The sequence below is a fragment of the Epinephelus fuscoguttatus genome, linkage group LG6 (genome assembly GCF_011397635.1).
Source record: "Epinephelus fuscoguttatus linkage group LG6, E.fuscoguttatus.final_Chr_v1".
Lineage (NCBI taxonomy): Eukaryota > Metazoa > Chordata > Actinopteri > Perciformes > Serranidae > Epinephelus > Epinephelus fuscoguttatus.
The window spans coordinates 34,965,629-34,991,849 of NC_064757.1; the positions used below are offsets into that span (position 1 = coordinate 34,965,629).

Genomic DNA, 26,221 nt, shown 5'->3' on the forward strand with positions numbered 1-26,221 from the left:
ATCATACTAGGAGTGCTATAGGAAACACAACATTGACTTTTGACAGTGTAGCTAAATACATATTTAAATGCAAACTGCTCTGGGCTCAAAGGATGCTTGGTGTCCCTAATGATCTCTCATTATTCCCTCCAGGTGTTTCATGGGGAGATGAATGAGAGCAGCAATCTATAATCAGTGGGCTGTAATAGGCGGACCATTTTTTGGGGGGAGAGGTAACAGCAATGCCTGGGTAAGCACCGTGAAGATGCCCTATCACTCACTCAGCATACTTCCTCCCAAAGGCTCAACTCTTGTCTTCACTGCGGGTTCCCCCAACCACTAAGTCACCTGTATACCAAGTTGTTCCTTTTTCCACATAACTAAATTATTATTTGGATCCTTGTTCAATGTTTTCATCACTGTTGGCCTAATAGATGTGAAAGTTACGCTTTGAGAGCACCAGTTTTGCAGGTATATGTCTGTGAGGTAAACCAGTCCTAACCGTGATTAATATGGCAAACAACAACGGCGACAAAGGAATCAAATGTTAAAATGGTGAGAAAAGGGGACAAATTAAAGGTAAAACAAGCAATGTCAGCTCCAAAATATTATTATAGAATTAAATCAATACCCCATCTGACAAATTTTATCAGCTCCACTAAAGTAAAATTGTTTCAGATCTGTTACACTGTATTTCATTTTATGTAAAAAGTCTTTATTATATTGTGTTCAGCCTGTTCCCTTGTATAACTGCACAGTACTCTGTGCAAATGGTGTTTAATTGTACTTTCGGAGCGTGGGTGTGGGTGCTGCTTGGCTCTCAAGCCAAGGGACTGATTTAGTGTGAAGATGTTGCTGTTGTATAACAAGGCATATATTCAATAAATCCAACTGTAGGTGCAAATGTATGTGGGATGAAAGGGAGATGTGCTCTGAGAGGGGAAAACAATCTCTGATTATTCCAGATAACCTCAAACTAGGCGATTTATGTGCACAAGTTTAGTGTATAGTAGGCCGAGAGAAATTTCTTCCCAGTGACAGGTTATAAAATCATTACCCAATGTGTAGTTTTGCCAATGGAGACACTTACTTTTTAACCACTGGCTTTTAAAACCAACATATTAAACCTAACTTGGCCTGAATTTCTGTGCATAGTTACATAATTTTGCACAATTGCATATTTTTTGTGTGCATATTTGATTAAATACCATAAGACGCAAAAAGATGATCTTCACTCTGCCTTTCTGTATTGGCAGCAGTTTATAGGTATTCAGACATTTTTTACATGCTGTGCTTTTACAGAAATCAGAATCAAAATCAGCTTTATTCGCCAAACACACATACAAGTGCACACAAATCAAGAACAGGAAACATAAACAGGAACATATAGCTATAAACAAGGACAACAGAGCTAACATAAACACAACAAGCACAAACATTACGTACACACAGTTTCAATGTACAAGTCAAACTGTAAACAAGTAAAAAAAAAGAAGTTCAGTTTAGGACTAGATGTTACAGTCCCTGATACACATACATGAGAATGTGAGTGGGAGTAACAGTGCTGTCTGGGGTTACATAGATGGAGAAGTAGGAAGGAGTATAAAGAAGGCAGAACCAAGATAGAAGATAAACTGTACACAAGTAAAAAGTAAGTATTATCTGCAAAGTGTACTTAAAGCATTAGAAGTAATAGTATTGTGCAGTAAAACGGTCCCTGTCAGTGTTTTATTATTGTATATGATGTTTTTGAAATATTTTTACTGCTGTATTAATGTGTATTTTGCATTGTACTGCTGTGGATGTTTGAGGTTATGCCTTTTAACTACTTTATATGCACTGCTGTAGATTAAACTATCCAGCAGTGCATCATATGTAAGATCATTATGTTTGTGGTGAGGAAATATCAGCTTTTTTGGAAAACAGCTGTTTTTAAATGGTTTATTTAGCTCCAGAAGTGGGAGAATTTAGTCAACACTCGGTCCTTCATTTTATCATAAACATTAACATCCAAAATCATCAAATTTGGAGATACATAGTTTTCAATGGACAGTAAGGGTATCTGAAAAGTAACTAAAGCTGTAAGGCAAATGTAGAGGTGTAAAAAGTGCAATATTTGCCTCTGAGATGTAGTGGGGTAGAAATATAAAGATACATAAAATTGAAATAGTAAAGTACAAGTACACTGATTGTTTTACTTCATAATGTAAGTATATTCCAACACTGCTCAAGTATTTTACTGGTGAAATTTGGAACACTTATGCAGTTGGCATTCCTGCTGTCGGAAATTGTGACATCTCCGACAGCTCCTGAACGCAGCATTAGTATGGTGGGAGAGGCTGGTTTGTTGATCGACTCGAGCTGCCACTGACAAACTGGCCACCTTGTCAGAGTTGAAGCCATTCAGTTGACAAGATGTCAACAATGTACATGTCGCTGTACGACCAAAGCAACAGTTTCTGCCACAAGAAGATGGTCGCCTGCAGACGAATCCCGTGCTGTCGGACCAATTTGTAACCGAGCACGACGTGGTTTTAGCTAGCATTAGCTTAAGTTATAAGATTGACAAGATAACGTTAGACGGCTAAAGTTCCTCTGGAGTGAGATGGGTAACGCTGGGCTGACCGGAGGTGGTTCATGTAGCAGGTTAGCCAGTTAAGTGCGACATGGAAATAAGAATATCACCAGATGGATTTCTACCGTAAAATAAGTTGTGTAATTTGGGCTGTAGTCTGAGTGGTGGTTTTTAAAGGAGTGAAGCAGCGGTGTCTGGCCGTAGCTGTCAACTGTCGCTCGTCCTGGCTGCAGCGCTGGCCTAGGAAGCTAGCAGCTAGCTAGCTAGCTAGCCGCACGGCTGGCTCTTCTACAAAAGTAAGTGTTTACACTCATTAATAAGTCATTGACAGCTTTATCTGATTTACGTAAGTGCGCAAATGTAATACTGAAACGGCTGTTGGGCAAGTTGCTGACATGGATGTGCGTGCTGTTTGTATGGTAGCTAACTGGCACGGAGGTGGGTCTGTGAGCCTCGTAGAGTTAAGTTAATCTATTGAAGCTATAATGCTAGCTAACGGGAGCACGCAACGGCCTTGATGAGTTTGTTCTGCAGCCAAGTTTCTGATATCTGAGTGAATATGTCCACTTTACTACCAGTTTATAATTTGTGACTTTACATAACAGCCTATAAGTGAGCGCTGAACAGTGTCCAGAAACTGTTGCATGCTTTCCTTTACTCCTGACACTATTCAGTTTTGTAATTGTCCCAATTTAAGATACAGCTATGCACCTATTTTGTGCTCCTGGAGCTTCATGGGAGACACTTAGTGTAAATGACAAGAGACATACTGCCAGGCATCCTTTGTGTTGTTTTGCAGAGGTTGGCAGAATATACCAATTCCACAAATGTTTTAGGTGCCATATCCTCTTTCTCACTTTCTGTGGGAAATGTCGTTGATCCAAACAGCATGCTTGATATTTAGGTGTATTGTTTCCCTGCTCCTAGATAGGATCCAAACTAACTAGTCCATTAAAGAGGTAGTGAGATGACAAGAAATTGCTTACAGTTAGGATGACTGGTGTAGTTTAAGTCACGCATCTGTCACAATGCAGACCTTTAAGTATTTTCAGTTCCTCAAATGAATTTGCAGCTTTTCTTTGTTTTAATTTGCTGTGAATTAACACTCTCTTTTTGAATCTCTTTTAAGATTGTGATGGGTGTTTGCCACCATATTCCTGACATTTTATAGGCGACACCATGAGTGGATTGAGCTGATAAATAATGACAATAATCATATTCACCCCTGACGTTTGTGTTCAGATGTTTCACAACTTTAAACCAAGGAAAAGGAAAACGAATCCACAAATTGATCCAAATGTAGCGTGAATATGAAATGCAGCTAAATGAATGGCATTAGTACTCACCGCCCCCTCAACTCCATATATGCAGGGGGGCGGCTTTGGCAGTGATTATAGCCTTAGCTTTGCAAATCGGGATGTTATATTCTCTTGGTGCAACTGGTGAAGTACTTTGACAACAATTTTTGTTTGCACAGTGTCTCCTATGTCGGCCATAGAAACCTGTGCTTCCTCACAGGTGCATAGACCTGTTGGTGGCTTCCCCCCGAGGTGTTCCTCTTAAACAAATAGTCAGTTTTTGAGGACAGTCTGCTCCATAGAGATTGAAGTCTGGATTTGTACTTTTAAGTCACCTTGTCTCACAATCGTTCTGTTTTTCTGTCGGGAAAACATCCTAATTACATCCACATCAGTGATGTAACATAAAAAAAGGAAAACAAATAGTTGGTATAATATGTATGATTATGGCAGTTTATGACTTGTTCAGTCATTGCGGTCTCCTGCTTGTTATAATATACCCATGCCAAACATTTTTGATAGTAAAAATAAATTATGGTTGCACATAAATACGAGGACACGACCCTAGCAGTGGTGTAGCTGATGTATATTAGATTATGGTCGTGTAAGGAATACAACACCAGCCCTCAGTCTGATATAAAACTATCTGTAAGGAAAGGGTAGCAGGGTGAGCTTATTAGTAGCTGTTTGGATGAGGGAATTTGATTACTCTACTTTGCCTGAGCTGAGTTCAAAATGTGTGCATCTCCCAATAAGAGTTGTGTATGGATTTCTGTCCATTTAAACCAAAGTTACTAATGATATATTTGAAATTTGATCAGCTACATTACAAAATGTGATGCAGCCTGGTTAAAAATCTCAATCCTCCATTTACAGTGAAACATGTCTGATTGTATTTTATAATGCTCACTGTGAGTTGCCCTATTTTTGAATTAAATTTACAGATTTTATAACCCTTTTCCAGACAATGGTTTCTTTGCAGTGCAGCTTTATGTAATGATGGAATTTTGATAACAGTTTATACAACAGTGGAGCCCATGTAACCTTGCTGATCACGATGTTAAATTCGTAACACTTTGCCTAAAAAAAAAAAAGAGGGGGGCTACTATTCTTTCCACTGACTTTTAGCACGTATCTCTTTGAAGGTTGCGTGTTGTTGGTGGCCTCCCTGCCAGCCATGGACACTGTGACTGACACATGCCCCGCGGTGCACCAAAATGGGACCGCCCATCGGGAATCTTCAGACACAAGGCCAGCCGCTGCTGTTCTGAAGCTTCATTTTTATCACAGCAGCCAAGGAGGGGCCGACTGCAGCTTCCTCAGCTACCCGCCTGGAGAATATGTGGCTGAGGAGCTGTGTATAGATGCAGCCAAGGCGTGCAGTGAGTACTCCAGCCGTGCAGGCCTACACAATGCACCCCCATTCACTTGTTGTGCTGTAACTTGGGGCATAGGTCCTGAGATAAGGTTATCAAGAGGCCACAGTGAAACCTATCAGCAGAAAAATCGTTGACTTGCTCAGTGTTCTCAGTGCCTTATTCACAATTTGTTTAGCTTATTTACTCTGTTAAAGGATAAACAAAAATGGTGTAGCTTTGCTTTGCTTGGCTTCTTTTTTTTTTTGCGCTGAGGTACAATTTTGAGTCAATAAAAGTATGATGCAACTAATACACACAGCAAGGCCGTTCAGGGGAGATTAGACTAACCTGCATGTTGTTGGAATCGCATGTTGTGTGTTTGATGATAAACCAAACACAACTGACATTTTAGACAATCTTTATAGACCTTTCGGTCACCTGTGTTTGTACTAGAAACAGAGTTTTCTCATGTGTGTCCTTAAGAATAATCCTAATGTACCCCTATGTTGACAGTTTCTGTAGTCATTTGTTTGTCCACTTTATTGATGTTATTGTATGAATAAACAAAGAATATTGATTTAGATCAAGCCAGCTAACCTGCACTGTACTTGTTTCATAATGAATGGAGTGCAAATTTACAGAACATAATGTGGTTTTGCATTCTCTGTCTGCTTTAGGTATATCACCTCTGTACTGCAACCTCTTTGGTCTCTTCCGAGAGTGCGACCGCTTGTGGTTTTCACCCAACCACATCTTTCAGCTTGATGAACTGGCTTCCGAAGATGTGTTTTTCAAATTAAGGTGGCTTCTGCATTGCCTCTGAAGGATTTTCCCAGATTGAAATTTAAAATCTCTCATGACTCACTGCATTTTCTTAATTTCTGTTAACCACAGGTACTACTTCCCTGGCTGGTACAGTGGTGGAGCGTCTCGGGCGTATCGATATGGGGTCACCAAGGGGTCAGAAAGCCCTGTCCTTGATGATTACGTAATGTCATACCTCTTCGCTCAGGTGAGACCTTTTGTATATGTTGGTCAGTTAAACAAAACTATTCAAGAGCATGTTGTAATTACCCAGTGTTGTAGATTAGACATAACAGGTCATATCCTTAACAAATGCAGTTACGTCACTTTGTTAGATTGCAAATTAGGGGCTGCACATCTTCAAATTTCAGTTATTTTAATGCACTGACACTGTTAAAGATAGACAAGTAATAAACCATGAAAAGGTACTATTATTTTATTTATTATTTTATGTATTGTCAATGGATGTCTTTGGTGAGAAGCATTTCAGTCAGGCAACACACTGTAGTCCGTGCTTTAAAATGACAGCCACACATCCAAACAGATGGCACCAACAAGAGAACTGACGCTTTCAGTGCGTGCAGTTATAGATCTCATGTGAAAGGCAACTCTTTGGGAGCAGGGTTGCAGCTAGCATGCAGAACCACATGAAGGGAAGTTTCTAAAAATTAAAAGTAGGACTGGGCAACAAGGAGAATATTAAATGATAATTTTTTGACCACATACCTCGATATTGATGTTGTGATGCTTTCACAAAATATTGACACAATGAGATTTTTAATGATCATTAGTGATGTTGATATGATGATAAAGTGGGTAAAGACAAATAATATAACAGCTGTAACAGTCTGATATGTTCAGAAAACTACATAACTTTACTGTAATGCATCTTTTAAAACCAGGAAAAAGCAGCACTGATTAAAAAGGTTACAATCAGGATGTCACTAACAGAAAGCCGCCCTGCACCTTCCAAACTTTGAACATTTTCAGGTTTGTCTTACTTTGTCTTCCTCAAGCCCATCAGGTATTTCTTAAGACGTATATTTTCAAAAATGCGTTACAATATAAACTGCCCTTAAAGAAAGGATTTACTTAAAAAAGCTGGGCACTGTAGTTAGGGCTGCACAATATATCATTGTTTTTATTGTAAACACGTCAGAAAAGACTGCAATATTGCACTCGTGGATTTTTTGAGTTAGTTGAGAGTATCAATAGAAAACTGCACTGTAAAATGTAACTGTCACTCTTTTTTAATTGATGCCTTTTGTGTTCAGTTCAATGTTTAATTTGTTCAATTAAAGAATATCGGGAATAATTTTCTGTCAGTTTTGTTTTTAAATTCAACAATTAATGTGTTGTATTTTAGCAGTTTACTAAAGCACCAGAAAGAAAGGCAGAACTGAGTACACTTAATATCTGTTTATGTGTTGTAAGTGATGTCCTTATTGCGATATTCAACAATGTTATCCCATTTTGTACTTGTATCGTGCAGCCCTAACTGTGGTCATTAGCAAACAGGACCAAAAACTGCATGTTTTGGGGACATATTGGACACATTCACACTGCCGCTATTTGGTCCGCTTTAAACGAACCCTGGTCAGCTTGCACGGATAGTTTGGTTTGTTTTGAGTGGTGTGAACGCTCATTCGAACTCCGGTGCGGACCAAACGAGCAAACCCTGGTCAGCTTGAACACTGGGGGTCTCGGTTCACTTGAAAGTGAATCCTGGTGCAGTTCGCTTACAGTGGGAAATGCAAATGGACTATCCAGCGAACCAAAGAGAGGAAGTGATGTAGAGCACAGTGCACTTTGGGTAGAAAAAACAAAGCCAACAGCATGAGCTGGTAGAAGAAGTTGGAAAATGTCTCGTGGGCAGACGTGGAGTAGTGAGGATGTGCAAGCGCTTATTGATGTATGGTCAGAGGACTATATATCATAGTTGCTTGTGGCTACCCACAATGGATTTCTGTTTTCGGTCCTGACCAATCGATGAGTCAGGTTTTCTTCTTCCTCGTGCTTTTTTCTTCCTGGTCAGTGGTTGTTTCAGGCAATATCTATCTTGGCGTGAATGTGCCCATTGGCCCATTGGCCATAAAGCCTTAGACAATCCCTCTGGTTTTATGTGTTTGAATGGAGTACACGTCTCTGTTGGCTGCTTCAGTATTTGTTTTGCGTTTTTGGTCAAAGGAAAGCAGAGATCTGTCTGTCTGTCTGTCTGTCTGTTTGTGTGTTGCGGATATTGTAGAAGTACCACTTATACAATATCTGTGCAGGACAGGACAAGAAAAGGACAGTAAAGACTTCTTCAGATGTATCATAAGAGCCCTGCATGCCCTCAGTCAAGACAGGATTTGTACGAACCACACTGCAATAGGAACAAGGTGTATAGTATACTGTAGGTAAATCCAGGTAACTGGAGCCAGTATTATGAGTGGAGCTGAACCCTGAGTGAACTGAAGGATTATGTGGAATTATGCTTGTGGAAATCTGCCCTGGTGGCACGGGACAAACCTGAAAGGGAGAAGGGAAGCACTGCTGCAGCAGGTCATTTGAGGGTGAGGCACACTGTGTGTATGTAGCCATTAAGCCATTACACATGCTCACATTCACACTGGACAGATGTTGTGTTTTGCTGTTTGAAGGATATGTTAAATTCCTCAGAGTCTAATCTACATCTGAGCCGCTGTGTTTGTGATTAAGTGAGGCTATTGTGACTTTAGAGGGGAAGCTTGTCTCTACATTCACCAGTTGGAGGTTAGCTAGTACAACAACAAAAACAAACTACTCTCTGTGTGCAGTGGAGGAATGACTTTGTCAACGGCTTGGTGAAGATCCCCAACTCTCACGAGACTCAAGAAGAGTGCCTCGGTATGGCTGTGCTCGATATGACAAGAACAGCCAAAGAGAGACAGACGTCACCGCTGGACATCTACCACACGATAAGGTACGGGTGAAAAAACAAAAGCTGCTTTTGGTCTGATTCTTGGGGAATTATGTGAAATGATCACCTGCTAAGCACCAATTAATCTAATGGTGTATTTGGTGCCAAAACATTAACTGATGTTTTGCAGTGACACAAAAAAATGCTTTTTTGATACATTACTTTGAATACTTGGAATATTAGGACTTCTACCTGATCACTGAAGATTCCAGTCATCAGTCGCAGACCCCTCAGTCGACTTAGATTCTTCAAGTCGAGCAGTCTTTCTTTTTTTTTGTTTTGTCAGTCAATGTGCACACTTTAGAGGACGTTTTGCTTTCCATGTTAAGCTGCATGGTTAGCGTTCCTCGCTTTGATGCTGCTCTCCGCTACAGACGGCCGTGGACCATGGTTGAGTGTGAATGAGAGCAGCAGCTGCATGCAGGAGGAGAGGCCTTGCCCCGTCAGGTTCAGAGATAACGTTATCTTCAGCCATATGCTGAGAAGTGGTGAATTTACAGCTACAAATTATGACCAACAATTCCTGCACACTGTACCTTTGAAATGATAAGCATTGCATATTTCAATTTAAGATCACTTTCTCTGATAAAAATAGTTGGTTTTTTTAAATGCATAAGTAATACAACATTTTAAACAAAAGGATTTATGCTTATAGTTAAAAAAAATCCCTCTTGCTTACTTCTAGCTACAAGTCCTTCCTGCCAAAGGACATGAGAGCTCAGATCCAGGACTGCAATTTCTTGACGCGCAAGCGGATCCGTTTCCGCTTCAAGCACTTCATCCAGCAGTTCAGTCAGTGTCGGACCACAGCGCGCGACCTCAAGCTCAAGTATCTCATCAGCATGGAGTCTCTGGAGAAGGCCTTCTACACAGAGACCTTCCAGGTCAGGGACCAGTCCATTGGACAGCTCGTCATCCTTGTGGCAGCAGACAGTGGCATCCAGTGGTGTCGAGAGAAGTTGAAAGATTCTGACCAGGTCGGTGTCACGAGTGCTGTCAGTAAGAGTTGTTCTGTTTTGCCAAGTGATGTGTTTTGAGCACATTTTTAAAGAAGGCCTTTAGTTCCTGGATCACCAACATAAAAGGCCACACATGAACATCATTGCTTGGATCATCAGTCCCTAATACCCTAAAATGTAACCCACAAACTATCCAAATAAAAACATGTTACAAAAGGAAATAAGGGAGCTATACAGACATTTGTCAGTTGGATGAGTTCTTTGTTGATTTCATTCATCACAAACGTTTGTTTCTTCTGCTGTTCGTCCAGGAGCTGCAGACCTTGTGTGACTTCCCTGACGTCACTGACATCAGCATCAAACAGGCCAGCAAGGAGGGTGCTGCAGAGAGTCGGGTGGTCACCATCAACAAACAAGATGGCAAGAATCTGGTAATGTCACTTGCTGAACGTCTGTTTCTACTCTGTTGTAACCAGGCATGGAAGACTAGATTTTGACCACCGTGTGCGGCCAGTTTCAGTGACATGGGTTTGCCATCTCAGATCCGGCTGTAAAAGTCGAAAAACTTTAGCCAAAGATTTAGAAGTGTTTAGTTTCCTAATGAGCTCTCAGTGGAACAAGGAATATAACAGTTGGAGAATGAATGAAGTTTACACATCATGTCTAAAGTGTTTTTTTGTGTGTTTCAGGAGCTGGAGTTTCCCAGCCTCTCTGAAGCGCTGTCTTTTGTGTCCCTCATTGATGGATACTATCGGCTGACTACAGACGCACATCACTACCTTTGTAAAGAAGTGGCTCCCCCGAGGCTGGTGGAAGCCATCACTTCACATTGCCATGGCCCCATCTCGTAAGTGAACAGTAACAAAGTTTAATTTCTGTTTTACCAATGGCATTAATGAGAGTGGTCACTTTCTAAAATAACTGAAAAACTGAACCAACATTTCACAGTGATTGGCACAAAATCAAGTTTAAATTTGCACAGCTTTGAATTATATTAATATTTTACTGACACTCCTTCTTCTTCCACTTTCCATGTTTCAGCACCAGACATCTCTGTGCTGGCAGCAGTGAAAATTGTCACTTTTAATACAAAATTCTTACATAGGTAGAATATTGTTCATCATCTCTGTTTCAAAATTGCTGCCAAACTTTACAAGTATTCCTCAGGTAGTTGGTATTCGTGACATTTCCTTGCAGGTAAAAGTGTATTTCTCGGCAGAGATGTGGGTCAATAACCAGCGATGGCTGTTCTGCATTTTGTTTTTGCAGAATGGAGTTTGCCATCAGCCGGCTTCAGAGGTGTGGAAACAAGCGAGGATTGTACATTTTGAGATGCAGCCCGAAAGACTTCAACAAGTATTTTCTCACTTTCCCTGTTGAGGTAGGTAACACTGTTGCAGTGTATCAATGACTTGGAGCAGAGTAATGATTGAAATACAGTAAAAAGTTCCCCTGTTTTGTGTTGCACAAATCTATGATAGAGGTTCTTGCTATGGACTTTTTTGTGTTATCAGCTGTGTTTGTGCCTCTGTTGTTGTGGTCTTGGTATATGGGACTCAGGCTGGGTACCTTCGAAAGTATGTTTACACTGTACAGCTGTACAGTTTCTTTTTTTTTTCTTTCAGTAGCAACACCAAAACGTCTATTAGTATGTTACTTAGCTGTCGTTGCTGATTTTAAAATTTAAATCAGGAAGTATCTGATCTAAGGATAAGTAAACAAGATCATGGCCACACTCAGACCGACAGTAACTCTGTGTCCAAAATCACAGCCTCCTCATTTTAATGACGCCAACACAGAGGGCCCCGGCAAAAAAAAAAGTTGATTGTGGCTCAATGTCTGCGAGACAAACAAGGCAGACTACCTTGTAGCATTACATTGGTGTATAGTTGTGCAATCCTGCCTCAAATTAGAGTATAAACTGCAGTGCAGCATCTTTGTGTTTGATGAGCATTACTGAACTGAACTCCATGTTTTTTATTTCATTGTGGTACCTGTAACGTAACAGCATGCCACAGCAACACAGTGGCTTTTTTGATCTGATGCTTTTGTGGTATTAAACAAGGCTGAAGCATCTGACCACTGTTTTGCGCCGGCTTGAGAGGTTCACTTCCAAGCTGTACCATGTAACGCCTCATATAAAGTAATGCATAATTCAAGAGCTGCTTGTTTTATTCTTTTCATTGCAGAACTCAGTCCACTCTGACTAGCATCTCACGCAAAGTCAGACTTGGTGTTGTCACATTATTGTTTATTCCATGACTGAAACTGAAATTAAATGCATCCTCTCTGTGTCTGCTCCTTCAGGTGTATAATGCGGTAGAATACAAGCACTGCCAGATAACCAGGTCTGCCAGCGGGGAATTTAACCTCAGTGGAACCAAAAGAAACTTCAGCAGCTTGCAGGAGCTTCTCAGCTGCTACCAAAAAGAAACTGTGCGCTCTGACAGCGTCATTTTCCAGTTCAGCAAGTGCTGTCCACCTAAATCCAAAGGTGAGACTAGCAGAGTCTGCATTTATTGAATGTGAAAGATCAGTAAACTTTCGCAAAGGCTGTGTCTGCAAATGTGTGTCATATAAAAACCATTATTTTCTGCAAGATTAATGATAGTATAATTAAAGTATTATGATGTTATTTGCTGCTTAATACAGAGACAGCAGTTTGGACTCTCTCTCACCCAAAGAAGTAATCAACTGTCCTGCAGATGATAACGTTCATGTGGCACACCCTAATATGATATGAATTTTAAGTAAAGGCAGAACTCTGACCATCCATCAATAGTGAGATGACGTGTTCATTTTCCAAAATGTGATACATGGGGTACAAATTTATAGCCTTGATGACTCAAAGGCTATGTTCACACTGCAAGCCTTAGTGCTCAATTTGAATTTACTGCTCAGATCCAATTTTTTTGTTTGGCTGTTCACAATATTTTCAAATGTGGTAAACATCAAATATCAGTGTGGACTGGTCGCAGTCCAGAACTGACTCACACAGGCAAAAGAATAACAAAGATGTCACATGCAGCATGCTGTCTGGTTTCATTTATAAGTTGATGTGCAGCAGAAGTCAGCAAATTCACTAGCAGATTATAAGGATGAGGAAGAAGAGAGAGATTTTTAATTTAGTGGCTTCACTGAAACTGATGTCAAAGGCTACTTTTTACTACACCTGTCAGCACCTCCTCACAAGACTCCCGCTAGTGCTGAATTTTAATAAATGTCAATCTAAAGCGATGTACACATATATAAGTGGCACAAATTAGAATTGAAAAGATCATACTCCATTTGTGCTGTTCACACTGTCATGACAAAACAGATCTGAGTCGCATATAAGCAAAAAAAAAAAAAAATCAAATGACGTAATTAAACCAGAACTGGTCTGTGCTGGGAATTTGATAATGTGTCTTCATTTCCACAGAAATTGATGAAGAAATGCAGAGTTTCAACATGTCACACACTCCATGTCTGACTCACATTATCGTTTCTCAAGTTTCTCCGTCAGCTGGACTGTGACATTGATGAGATTCAGTTTAGGAAACCATAAATGTTTTCGTCAAAATTTAACATAAGATTCTTGTCTTTTTACCAACAGAAAAGTCCTGCCTACTCGTGTGCAGGAACAATAAGGGCTCTGAAGTGCCTCTGTCTCCGTCTCTACATCGACACAACATCAGTCAGATGGTTTTTCACAAGATCAGGAAAGAAGATCTGGAATTTGTAAGCTTAGTTTGCATTTTCAGGACTGAAGTCCGTGTTCCCTCATGTGTCCAATAATTCTGTACATGTGCATCTTACCATGAAGTCATGCTCTGAATTAAATAAAAAATAATCACCTGTTAAGGGTTAAAATTGAATTTTCATGATTGTTTAATTAAAACTGTCATAATGGTCTTCCTTTCAGATGGAGAGTCTTGGCCAAGGGACATTTACCAAGATCTTCAAAGGGGTGCGCAAAGAGCTGGGAGATTATGGACTCCACCAAACTGAAGTTGTCATGAAAGTCCTGGACAAGGCCCACAGGAACTACTCTGAGGTTTGTGGCTTTAAGAGCTGTGCACATTGTTTTATTTGCAGGGGAAATGTGGTTATTGGTAAAAACACAAAGAGTAAAACATATTGAAAGTTAAAGGAGATTTACCTACAGAACATTTAGGCTGAAAACTGCTGCTTTATTCAGGCAGTGACTGATCATGTATTTCATTTTGGTGGGTTTGTAGCCCTTTTCTCAATGTTCCTTTTATTAGAATCACATCAGTGTAGAGCTGAAATTATTTATCCAATCATTTTCTTTACCAGATTTTTTTTTATCCATAAACAAGAAAATGTTGCGGTCATTTTGTCAAACATTCACTGCTTTGAGCCATTTTTCTAGATTTTCCACCATTTATAGACAAAACCATTAATCACGAAAATACTCAATAGATTAAAGGTTAGGTTCACAATTTTTTAAGCCTCAAGTTTATCATGTCAGCTGTCTACATGTTGTTTTTTTAAGCCAAAAGTGACCATATTCAGGTGAGAGGCTAGAGCTGTGAAGGACTGAGGGGTGGATCTGACTGAGCGGAGGACACTATCAGCAGACAGCCTGTTGTTTGAAGCTGCCTGACTTAATTATACATAACTTTAAGCCTTAATAAAATATAAATGAGTGAGTTATAAGAAAATACCCCCTACACAGTTGTCAGGAAGGACGAAATTAACTATAGAGATCAACACTGTTTTTGTACCAGGCTGTAAACATGTTTATTTCTGCTGTGAAATAGGGTATTTTAACATAGGGTTCTATGTGGATTGACTGGCTTCTGGAGCCAGTCTCAAGTGGCCGTTTGAGTTTTTGGCACCTGTGTTGGCTCCATTTTTTAGAGGCTGCCACTTAATTAGAACCATTAAGAAATTCTTCATTAACTTCTAATGTGAGTGATGGGGCACAAAATCCACAGTTAACATGAAGCTTATACAAATCATGCAGATATCTTCCAAAGTTGCAGTGTTTTAAGTACAAGTAACCTCTTTTTGTTACTATCCCTTCACTGCAGCTCAACAGGGAAACACGTCTGGTAAAAACATTAAGAGGGAATCGTATACTAAATAGAAGAAGAAAAAAACTTGAATGTAGGAGGACATCCACACAATGTGTCTAAATGCCCAGACAAACCAAACTGACATCAAAGAACCAGTGGCGACAGAGGCCAACAGTTGTGTCGTCTCACACCACATCCTAAAAGCTGCATGTGAATATACACTACAGAGACTACAGCTAACAGTATGTTATTTCTGGAAATGGAAAGGAAGTAACTCTCCGTAACAGCAGACGGCAGTAGTTTGTATTCAACGTTGAAAAAGGGAAACCTGAAGACCAACATGAGGTATTCAAGACCCTCGTCAGCCAGTCAGCACATTAACAACACAACCCAGTGTTAAAAGAACAAATGACTTGTAACTAAAACATTTTCGAACTGTTTCTGCTAAAAAGCTCAATGGCTTTCCGTTGGCCCAACATTGACTCACAGTTGACCAACAGCTTGGTGTGTTAGGGCTCTAACTGAGACTTTTGACTGTCGATTTTGTCTCCCATCACTTACATTGAATGTGCATCAGAAAGGGATTTTTTTAACGACCAGTATGATCATTAGCTGTTTTTGGTGTACCTTGTTGTCTATCAGGAACACATAAATAATTCTCTTTCTATCTTCTCTCATCCTACAGTCTTTCTTTGAAGCTGCCAGCATGATGAGCCAGTTGTCCCACAAGCACCTGATCCTTAACTATGGTGTGTGTGTCTGCGGAGAGGAAAGTAAGTCAGACACGCTCTCAACTTCTCATGCTATGTGAGCAATATTATAGATCCTGTCCTCATTTGTCCTCACAGCCAGAAGAAACAGGAGACCTGATACCCATTCCTCTGACGAAGGTTATGAGCTTATGTCATTACGATCTAATGATGTCAAGAGTCTACCATGCTCCACTATAGTCTTGACCAGAGTCCATAAGCTTGAGGCTCAGAGCAGTGATTAAAACCATGGGCATGGTGGGCTATTCTTAGGAGGATTACAATACCCTGCCCAGAAACTTTGACCTGCCCCGCTATTCACCTCAGAGGACTTCTGCAGCAACTGTAGGCTTTTGTTTAGGCGCATGTGCCTGCTTTGCTCTCTGTTTATATTACTATTTATATTATGATATTATCAGAATTGGCATTAGTTTATTGGAATTTCAATATGACTTGTAAAGAAAAATTCTTGTTATTTACTGTATTAGTATTTTTGTTATTGTTTTTTGAGTTTCTCTCTGCGTATTTGGTAACTACATGTGCTTTCACACCTGCCCTGTTTAGTTTGACTCAGTCGAACTCTAGTTTGTTTGCCCCCTAATGTGGCTTGTTTGGGCAGGTGTGAACACAGCAATCGCACTCAGGTGCGCACCAAAACAGCCGGACCGAGACCTTCTTGAAGAGGTGGTCTCGGTCCGGTTACAAACGAACTCTGGTGCGGTTCATTTGTGGTGAGAACGTGATCCGAACCAACTACAGTCGCATTATGCATTGTTTGGGTTAAACAGTCAAAACATTGTTTTCTAGTTGGAGCCGCGCCTCGTTTTCAAACTGTATGGTTTGACTAAAATGAACAATGACAGCAATATAGTCCACGATGAGCAGCGCTAAAATCAACCTGCGTAGTTGTCCCTCCATTGTGACATTAGAAAGTGTCCCATTTATCTTGCAAGTGTACTCTTCTTCAATGCTTTGTTTACTTCCTGGATTTTTCCCACATGGAAATTCTGACCAATCAAGAGCAGCTTTCTCACACAAGACATTTTATCTGGTCCGTTTGTAAATGCTGCCGTGAGAACACGAACCAACTCTAGGCAATTATGCACCTTTGTAACAAAATGAATCCCTGATTCAGACCAAAGTAAGACAACTCTAGATCTGAAAGCACCCTGAAATGTAAATTCTGGGGTAATTATCTGTACTAGACCCATAAAGATGTGATAATTTTCCAGCTTAATTACAATATAACATTTTACAGCTGTTTAACAACTAAATATTGAATACTCCAGTGTTGCTTTTAAAATTAGAAAACCATTGTGGAGGATTTAGATGAGCCGCCCTTGACTAACTGTAAATCAACCAAGCAGAGTCAGAAATTTAGACCCGCCAAGTGCCAAATGCAGGTAAATTTTCCATTTGGGGAGTAAATTTTGGAAGGATATCTGCGCGTTATAAAAAACTATGCTGAGAGTCTCTATTGTGTTTTGGTGTCATAAGGGCACGTCGAAAATAACAGTTGATATTGAAAAATTAAACACAGGCATTAAAATGATCGTTACTTTATTTTGATATATATATCTTTTGCATTCTGATGCATTTTTCAATGACAACACAAAACACAAAGAGATAATGTAAATATCCTAGTCAGATTCTCGGCTGTCCTTTATAAAGACACTTTATTCCTTTTCTGTGGCTTTGGTTGCAAAGTGGATCATGAGGGTACTAACATTATGATGGATATGTTTAAGACCTGGGGTTGTAATTGCAAACTTTCACTGATTTTTAATCTTGACTGAAAAACTGTTTTCTTTCAGATATCATGGTGCAGGAGTATGTGAAGTTTGGTTCTCTGGACACCTACCTGAAGAAGAACAAGAACTCAATAAACATCCTGTGGAAGCTGGAGGTGGCTAAGCAGCTGGCCTGGGCCATGAACTTCCTGGTAGGAATCTGTGTGTGGTGCCACATTTGATGCCAGCTCATTCAATGGATTGATGCTGATTGTTGGCATTTAATTTGGTACAAAAAAAGGGACTGTAAGAAGAACGACTCCTTTCTCTGTGTTGCAAACTGACTGATTTATCTCTCCCTCTCTGAACCTGCAGGAAGAAAAACATCTCGTCCACGGGAATGTCTGTGCTAAAAACGTTCTTCTGATCAGAGAGGACGACCGACGGGCTGGGAACCCCCCGTTCATCAAACTGAGTGACCCTGGCATCAGCATCACTGTCCTACCCAAAGAAAGTGAGTTCATGTCTGTCCTTAGCTGAACTGTAATGCTTCTCTTTAATCAGCAGGGGGCAGCTGTTGACAAGGTTGTGAATGCAATGAGATGGTACCTGCTTAAATCCACATGACATTGCTTCATTTTGGTGCTTGCTTAGTTCCAGAAAACATGGGTAAAATTAGGTAGTAGGCTACTAGTATAAAGAAGAAGAAGAGTTTTGTTATACAACAAGGGATTCTTTTGTGCATGTAATCAAACTGGCAGCTTTAACTGAATAAACTGAAGTTTTCCCTAAAAATGCCAGCGCTTTAACTGAAAATGAAGATTATGCTAACATTGGTGGGTTAAATGTTTTTTTGTGTGCTCAGTCCTGATTGAGAGGATCCCTTGGGTGCCCCCTGAGTGTGTCGAGGACACTGCCAACCTGAGCCTGGCTGCAGACAAGTGGAGCTTTGGCACCACACTGTGGGAGATCTGCAGTGGTGGGGAGAAACCTTTAGCAACACTTGACAACTCTAAGGTAGGGATGGGTGGTATGACCTGATATATATATATTCAGAGGGTCTAAGGGTCCTTAAAAAGTCTTAAAATGTCTTAAATTCAATGTTGCAAGTAAAAGGCCTTAAAAATCATTAGATAGTCTTACATTTGAATTTGTGAGGTCTAAACTACGACAAACATTTTATCAACTTTCTTGCAAAGTCTTGCTGGGGTTGAGAGCATTTTAGCCACTGGCAACTTTAGTCAACCATTTTCATTATAAAAATAAGGAATATTTCAAACACTTCTGTATTACACTAAACAAACGCTTTGCCAAAAGGCAACAGATCACAACAGGCTATAAAACTGAAAAGCATCTGTTAGTTAGTTCCAGCTTGGCTGTATTTAAACATATATTATCCCAGTGATGCAGTCAGATGTGCGTTTATTTGTTGGATGTCTTTCCATTCACATCCTCTACGGTGGTGGAGTAATACTGACACACCGTCCTTGTCTTACATACAACTCTCTCTCTGTTATTTTTGCTGTCTGGGAACCTGCAGGCGTCATCAGCAATGTTGTTTCATTTGCACTTGCCATAGTGTGACTGACTCGCACGACAATATGCTTGAGTAACTTCAGCATATGTTGTTACAAGCATACGACCAAAGGTTTCTGGGGGATCACACAGTTGTAAACTTTGCTTTCACATTATGTGCATCAATCTACATACCATGTATTCTGCATGCAGCTGCGTGCACTAGACTGTGACCCCTCTACAAAAATCAGTTCAGCAGGAATACACAAATCGTCACACATTGTCACTAGACTAACCCTTAATGCTGTCTCACAGAAAACCCTGTTCTATGAGGACCACCACCAGCTTCCTGCACCAAAGTGGACTGAACTGGCGAATCTGATAACCAGCTGCATGGACTATGAGCCCACATTCAGGCCCACATTTCGTGCCGTTATCCGTGACCTCCACAGCCTCTTCACACCAGGTTGGTGTATACAGCCCTAATGGCATCCCGACAGGGAATCTAGGTCACACCAGTGTTGAATCTCAAATGTCCTCAGACGCACACACCCTCCTTACGTAAGACATATTTATCTTGCTGTCCTCAGAAACATGACAGTGAACAGGGAGTCCTGGGTTCTGTCTTTATCAAGTCATTCCCTGCTATTTCAAATAAGGGATACTGTTAAAGTTCTTCAGCATTTAATGTTGTCCAACTAAAATTCAGATGAGATAGAAATATCAGTTTCCTTTCTGTATGATTAGTGCAGAGATTGGTCCAATACACCATTAGCCCAGTTTGGAGCTGTTGATTTACATGAGTTCTGTCCATTCATCTCTCCACTGTACATGATTTTTGTCTTTGTGTCCCCAGACTATGAGTTGATTGTGGATAGTGACATCCTGCCAAACAGGACAACGGGCTCCGGCTGGGCCACTGGAGGTTTTGAGAGTCAGGAGCCGGCTCAGTTTGAAGAAAGACACCTCATATTCTTGCAGCAGCTGGGCAAGGTATGAAGAACTGTGGAAACTGCTTTATAAGAGCAAATCAGCACATGTTAATGAGCTAATACTTGTGTCCTATATTCCTGTCACAGCAAGTTTTTCTTTACTTTTGACTTAGAGCCACATGATTCTGGAAGAACTGAGAATAATTTGGATTTGTCACTCTGAGATTTTCTGACGGAAACAGAAACATTTTAATAAATGACCTGCCTCAAAATTATTTTTATTTATTTATTTTTTAGATTTTTTTGGGGCATTTTGCCTTTAATGGACAGGATAGACAAGTGTGAAGGGGGGAGAGAGAGGGGATGACATGCAGCAAAGGGCCACAGGCTGGATTCGAACCCGGGCCGCTGCAGCAACAGCCTTGTACATGGGGCACCTGCTCTATCCACTAAGCCACCGACGCCCCGTCGAAATTATTTTTAAATGCACCATTTTCAAGATGGTGCAGTTATTGCTGGATTTGTTGTATCTGAAATTCTAGAGGTTAAAGGGTTAGTTCAGATCTTTTGAAGTGGGGTGGTATGAGTTAGTTATCCTTAGTCAGTGTGTTACATACAGTAGATGTCAGTCGGCACACTCCCAGTTTGGAGAACCAGGCAGGAGTATCACCACTGAAGCCAAGCAATGTACTGGTGTAGACAGGGGCAGTAACATAATGTATTTTAGCCTCCTAAAAAAAAAAATCAATAAGTTTAAGAATGCGCTATAATTTAAATACAAAATATAAAAATAACTAAAGTTAAATAAAAAATCAAACTGTGAGTAAAAAACGATGGCTCATTTAAGCTGCTCTTCTCTTTCAGGGAAATTTTGGCAGCGTGGAGATGTGTCGATATGACCCGCTTCAGGACAACACTGGAGAGGTCGTGGCTGTGAAGAAACTCCAGCACAGCACCGCAGAGCACATACGAGACTTTGAGCGAGAGATTGAGATCCTGAAATCTCTGCAGCATGAAAACATCGTCAAGTACAAAGGCGTTTGCTACAGTGCAGGTACAGCTGACCTGCAGTTAATACCTTCATGCTCCTAATGATCCAGAACTGAAAAGATTTTTTGATTTGGAAGGATACGTTGAAAATTTATCATCCTCTACAAATTTGCCACTTAAACTAAATTATCCTGTCTATACACCATATGTGTTTGTTGTATTTTTTAACCAGTATCATGGACAAGCAAAACGACTTGGTCGACCAGTTCGCACCAAACTTTGTTCTGTGTCTTTACTGTAACCATACTTTCTTTTAACCAGCCATAATTCAAATAAAACACAAGAAGCTTGTGCTCAATCTTCTTGTGTTTTATTTGAATTATGGCTGTAATAATAATAATAATAATAATAATATTTTGACAATTTGCATTACATGACTTTGGTTGTTGATGGATATCCAAAAAATATAGCCTCATTCTGTCCCTCCCTACATAATAATAAACAAGCTACATTGAAAAATTACTATTTTGCTACTCCCTAATCTCAGTCAGGGTTCCTGCAGTTTACTAAAGAGTCTTAAATCTGACTTGCCTTAAAATGTTTGAACCCTGGTCTCAGTAATCCACCTTGTGGGTAAATGAGTACAGTACACTTTAAAATGTCAGTCAGTGAAACTTTTGTAGCTCCTCTGTTCTGTGAATAACACAGTTTCTTTGTTGACGTCTCTCAGGGCGTCGAAATCTCCGTCTCGTCATGGAATATCTGCCCTTTGGAAGTCTGCGAGATTACCTCATGAAAAACAAGGAGAGGATCGACCACAAGAAGCTTGTGCATTACACTTCTCAGATCTGCAAGGTACTTTCCTTTGTCCAGTTTTTTGTTTACTGCTGATCACCTGTGCTGCAGATGCAAAAATGTTTTTCTCTGTGTGTTCACAGGGTATGGAGTACCTGTCAAGTAAGAGGTATATCCACAGAGACCTGGCTACTCGGAATATCCTTGTGGAGAGTGAGCTGAGGGTGAAGATTGGAGATTTTGGCCTCACCAAAGTTCTGCCTCAGGACAAAGAGTACTACATGGTCAAAGAGCCAGGAGAGAGTCCCATATTCTGGTCAGACTCCAAACTTCTGTCATTTTATTCTTTTTGGTAGATCTCTGCAAAGCTTCACGCTCTGAAGAAGTGGGATTTTATTTTAGAAATCAAAATCAGCTTTTTGATGCAGGTTTGACACAGTGTTTCCTGTTGCAGTGTTAATTCAAGTTAGGAATACTCCTATAATTATTTTATTTTTGATTTGTATTTGCTGTGGTATCGTTTTGGAATCAAAACTGCAATACCTGTCCTAGCTTTGAAATTGACTTGTAAACTTATGCCCCTCAGTGACAGGACAGACAGTCACACAGCGTGTTATTTTGTAGGTATGCTCCTGAGTCGCTGACTGAGAGCAAGTTCTCTGTGGCGTCAGATGTCTGGAGTTTTGGAGTGGTGCTTTATGAGCTCTTCACGCACAGCGACAAGAACTCCAGCCCCCCTGCAGTAAGTGATAACACAAATACTCTTTCACCACCCAGCTTCATTTATCTTCAGTCTTTGCTCGACTCAGTGTAGACATCAGTAATAGGATTACTTGGAAAGTGCTGAGCACATTAAAAATAAATTCCCATTAATTTATTGTGCAGTTTTGTTTTAATGGTAAACAGAAAGGGTTATTGACAAACATTGCAGCAGCTTCCTTCACATCGACCTAATGATACCAGGGTTATCTCTGTTGTATACACAAAACAGAAAACTTAAGATTTAGGCACATTGTTATTGTGTTTTTCCAGCAAACTGTACATTGTTTTCTCTCTATAACATTCCATTTTTAATTTAGGAAAATATGTAGGAGGTGTGCTACACAGTGGTCTAGAGACTAAAGGCCCGGACATACTTTATGAATTCAACCTCCGCAGACAGCTGCAGTCTTGTGGATGTGCACACGGTTCTTTTCAAAGGACAGCTGACAGTCTGTGTCAGCCCCTGGTAGTGAACAGGCGGGCTGGGAGGTCAGCTTACCTTCCTGCTGCCGAAAATGAAAATGAAACTAAGAAGACACAGCTGGGTCTGGAGCCGGCTGGCTCGACCGCAGTGTTTTGGACTAGACTGGAGCGTAGAAAAAGATATTGGAGCAAGCACAGCTGCTTGCTACAAATAGTCTGCACGGTCACAAAAATAGAGTGCACGCAGGCATTTGCATGGGGTCCATGCAGACATGGACTGATGACGATACTTCACGCTGACTAAAGAGAGGACCCTGTCAAACCCTGTCAGACCCTGTCAGACTCTCGCAGACCTAGAAACTATGAATTGGCCTTTAATGCACTGAAAGTGACGACTGATGCACCTCATTCGACACCCATTAAATGGCTCTGACACACCAACGCCAACACCACAGAACTAGCAGTGGTCACACGTCATTTTTCAGACTCCTTTAGGACGCTACAGATGCTGATGGCAGCTGCCTGTGAGGAAATCTTATGCCCAGCTTCCAAAATAAGAACTACTGTAAAATCAGGCTCAATATGGATATATCATGTCTATTAATATGACAGTTATGGCAGTATAAGCACTGAATGCTTCACATGAAGATACACATAATGAACATAAAACAGACAAGGCAATTCAATGTAAGGGGACATTTAAAAACAGTTTATAACAAGGATTAACTGATTCAACAGTTTTCATTTAAAAGTGGTGGTGATTTGAGACCGAACTAATTGAAATCTTTATAGTATTTCGTCTTGTGTCACCTTTAAGGCCTTCAGACGTCATTAACAGTCAGAGCCGGTAATTCCCATCAGGCACAGACTCACCAACAGACATCAATTAATTGACTGTCATCAATAAATATTGCCCTCTGGGGGGAAAAAAAACCCTTTTTATTCCTTTAAGCTCTCTCCGAACAGGTACTGCCGCTGCAGAAAAAAGTGTTTTGTTACTGTGTCTGTCTTTGACGGTTCAGAATCAAAACAAGTTTGGAGAAGGCCTGTCGGAGAAGTTTGATGTGCCTCACAAAGCTTTTGGTGCATGTTTGGCCATTTTAAACAATAGGTGTACTTTAAAACGGGCCTGAAGATGCACACCATAGAAACCATCTCTAGTTTGAATACAGCCCTGCCTCTCAACTTTTACTGTAAATGAAATGCAAAACAATCCCAGCATTTTAAAGGAATACTTTCAAAGCACTAAAGGGTTTTGTCTCTCCTCTGCCTGAGCTTACCCTTAAGGCGTGCTTTGTACATACATGGATTCAAATGAGGGCTGCTCTTTGCTGAATACTGTATGTAACAGCTTTCAGTATCTGTTTACAATCTGGATATATCCAGTCTCAGCTAGTTGAGCTAGAGCTTGTGACTTCTTTACTGAGGTCATACTGTAGTTTGCCATGTTGACTCTAATAACCGGAGCTTATGTTGCTCCACGTTTTACGTCGTGTGTATGAAGTTACAGTTACCTTTTTTACATTTGGAGTAATTTTGATTATCTGCAAGGATCTTCCTCTTTTCTGTGAATCAAATAGATTTTAAATCAGTTTTTGTCTTGGCTGTCACCGCTCTCCTCAGGTTTTTATGTCCATGATGGGGAATGACAAGCAGGGACAGCTGATTGTCTATCACCTCATTGAGCTCCTCAAATCAGGCAGCAGGCTGCCTCAACCTCTCGGGTGTCCCACAGAGGTAAGAACATGCACTGCTGTTTCCTGTCTGACTGGACCCACTCGTCAAACACATATACACTTACATACAGTTTAGATTTATACTGGGACTCATGCAAACGCACACCTGGTCATTTCTAAAACATGAACATACACATGTATTAGCCTGTTTTATCTGTTATGTTGTATTCAGTTGTTTGGTTTGTTGTTTTAACCCAAATCTCTAAGCCTTCACAGGAACAGGAGCAAATTAGTTACGGTCTTAGGGTCCAGGTTGTGCCACATTTTCCTCACTGCTTCTTGGTCAGACAGCTCTCTAAAGGCTTTTGACAAATGCCAAAAAGTAGTCTGTGTAGAAGTGTGATTGACACAACCTGAGGTCTTATTTATTTTTAAGCATGCGAAAGTTTTGATGAAAAATACGCACTGCAGCTCAACGTATTTGGCACCAGTTTTGCAAGAAATTCAAACCATTTAAACTATTAACTGTTGTTGGATTGGCCCAGTAGACAAATGGTTAAGACATCAATTAACTGCAACAACAGTGGTTTGACAACCAGCCAAGGGGCCTTTGTTGCACGTCATGCCTTCCCCATTTTTCCACATTAAAAAAAAAAACCCCACTGTTACGTTTGCCATCAGGAGAGACTGACCTGTAATGATTTTGTTTGCTCATGTCAGTAACTCATTCCTTCCTGCTCTTCCTCTCAGATACATGAGATCATGGAGGAATGCTGGGACAACGACCCCAGTTTGCGTCCGTCTTTCAAGGAACTCGCCCTGCGCATCGACCTGTTCAGGGACAGTAAGGAGTTTTAGACAGAGAAATCACCCAAAGTGCCCTGCTCCTGTTCAGCCAAGTCACTCTTAACAGTGTTGCCCTATTTGTGGCAAAAGGACAAAGGCCAAAACGAGGTCCTGCTCTGTTGAGTGCCAGCATGTGGCGAGGCAGATTGTGACTGGAAGAGCGGTGGTTCGTAAATAGGACCAGCTCAGAAACTACTGCCAAGGTGCCTTTAGCAAGGCACCCCAACCCTGATTTTAATAGTGGAGCAGAATGGAAGCGGAGGCTTGGATGCAAAGAATTGTTGAAGGTGATGGTTCGGTCAGATGTCTTGGATAAAGTTTTAAAAGAGGAGTTCGAGAGTTTGTGGAGACTGTGAGTAGAGTATTGCCAGGCCTAAAGCTAGAGATGCTTGTGTCAAACAAGCTCTGTGTGTTTAAGTGTGTGTGCGCGTGTGTGAGAGAGCGCGTGTGTGTTCATACAGACAGCTAGCAGGGCTAGCTCTTGCCACCCCCTTGTACCCCTCACCTGAAGAGAAATGGTCTAATAAGAGCTGAGTGTTTTCTATGTATGTGTGTATATACCTACAGTATATTTGTGTACATATGTCCAGAAAAATTTTATAATTTTTTAAAATGAAAATATAGTAAATACTATATTTGAACTGCAAGCAAGATGTCAGTATAAATGAAGTACATACAAAAGGTGATTTAAAAAATCTGTTATTGTTTTATGTTTTCATTGTGAGAGGTGGCGTGCATATTAAAGAACAGTTTAATTCAGTCTGTATCTGTTAAGCAAATTCTTCTTCCACATTCAACTGGACAGCTCCGAAGGCAACACTCGTTGGTTTACATTCACCCTGCTCAAATTTCCGTCAGTGTGTCA

The 26,221-nt window shown here is 40.6% G+C and overlaps 1 protein-coding gene across 1 annotated transcript; it reads left to right on the top strand.

Moving 5' to 3' along the window:
• Positions 1 to 2,291: 2,291 nt before the first annotated feature.
• jak2b (Janus kinase 2b) lies at positions 2,292 to 26,115 on the top strand. Its single transcript, XM_049578415.1, has 24 exons — positions 2,292 to 2,850; positions 4,998 to 5,234; positions 5,888 to 6,011; positions 6,105 to 6,222; positions 8,813 to 8,958; positions 9,641 to 9,932; positions 10,226 to 10,345; positions 10,604 to 10,761; positions 11,184 to 11,295; positions 12,222 to 12,408; positions 13,510 to 13,634; positions 13,819 to 13,950; positions 15,624 to 15,711; positions 17,502 to 17,629; positions 17,793 to 17,931; positions 18,283 to 18,434; positions 19,248 to 19,398; positions 19,789 to 19,925; positions 20,729 to 20,918; positions 21,585 to 21,709; positions 21,793 to 21,965; positions 22,274 to 22,391; positions 24,458 to 24,571; positions 25,261 to 26,115. The coding sequence occupies exons 2-24, from the start codon at positions 5,030 to 5,032 to the stop codon at positions 25,366 to 25,368; spliced, it is 3,342 nt and encodes a 1,113-aa protein (XP_049434372.1). The 5' UTR covers positions 2,292 to 2,850; positions 4,998 to 5,029; the 3' UTR covers positions 25,369 to 26,115.
• The last annotated feature ends 106 nt before the right edge of the window (positions 26,116 to 26,221 follow it).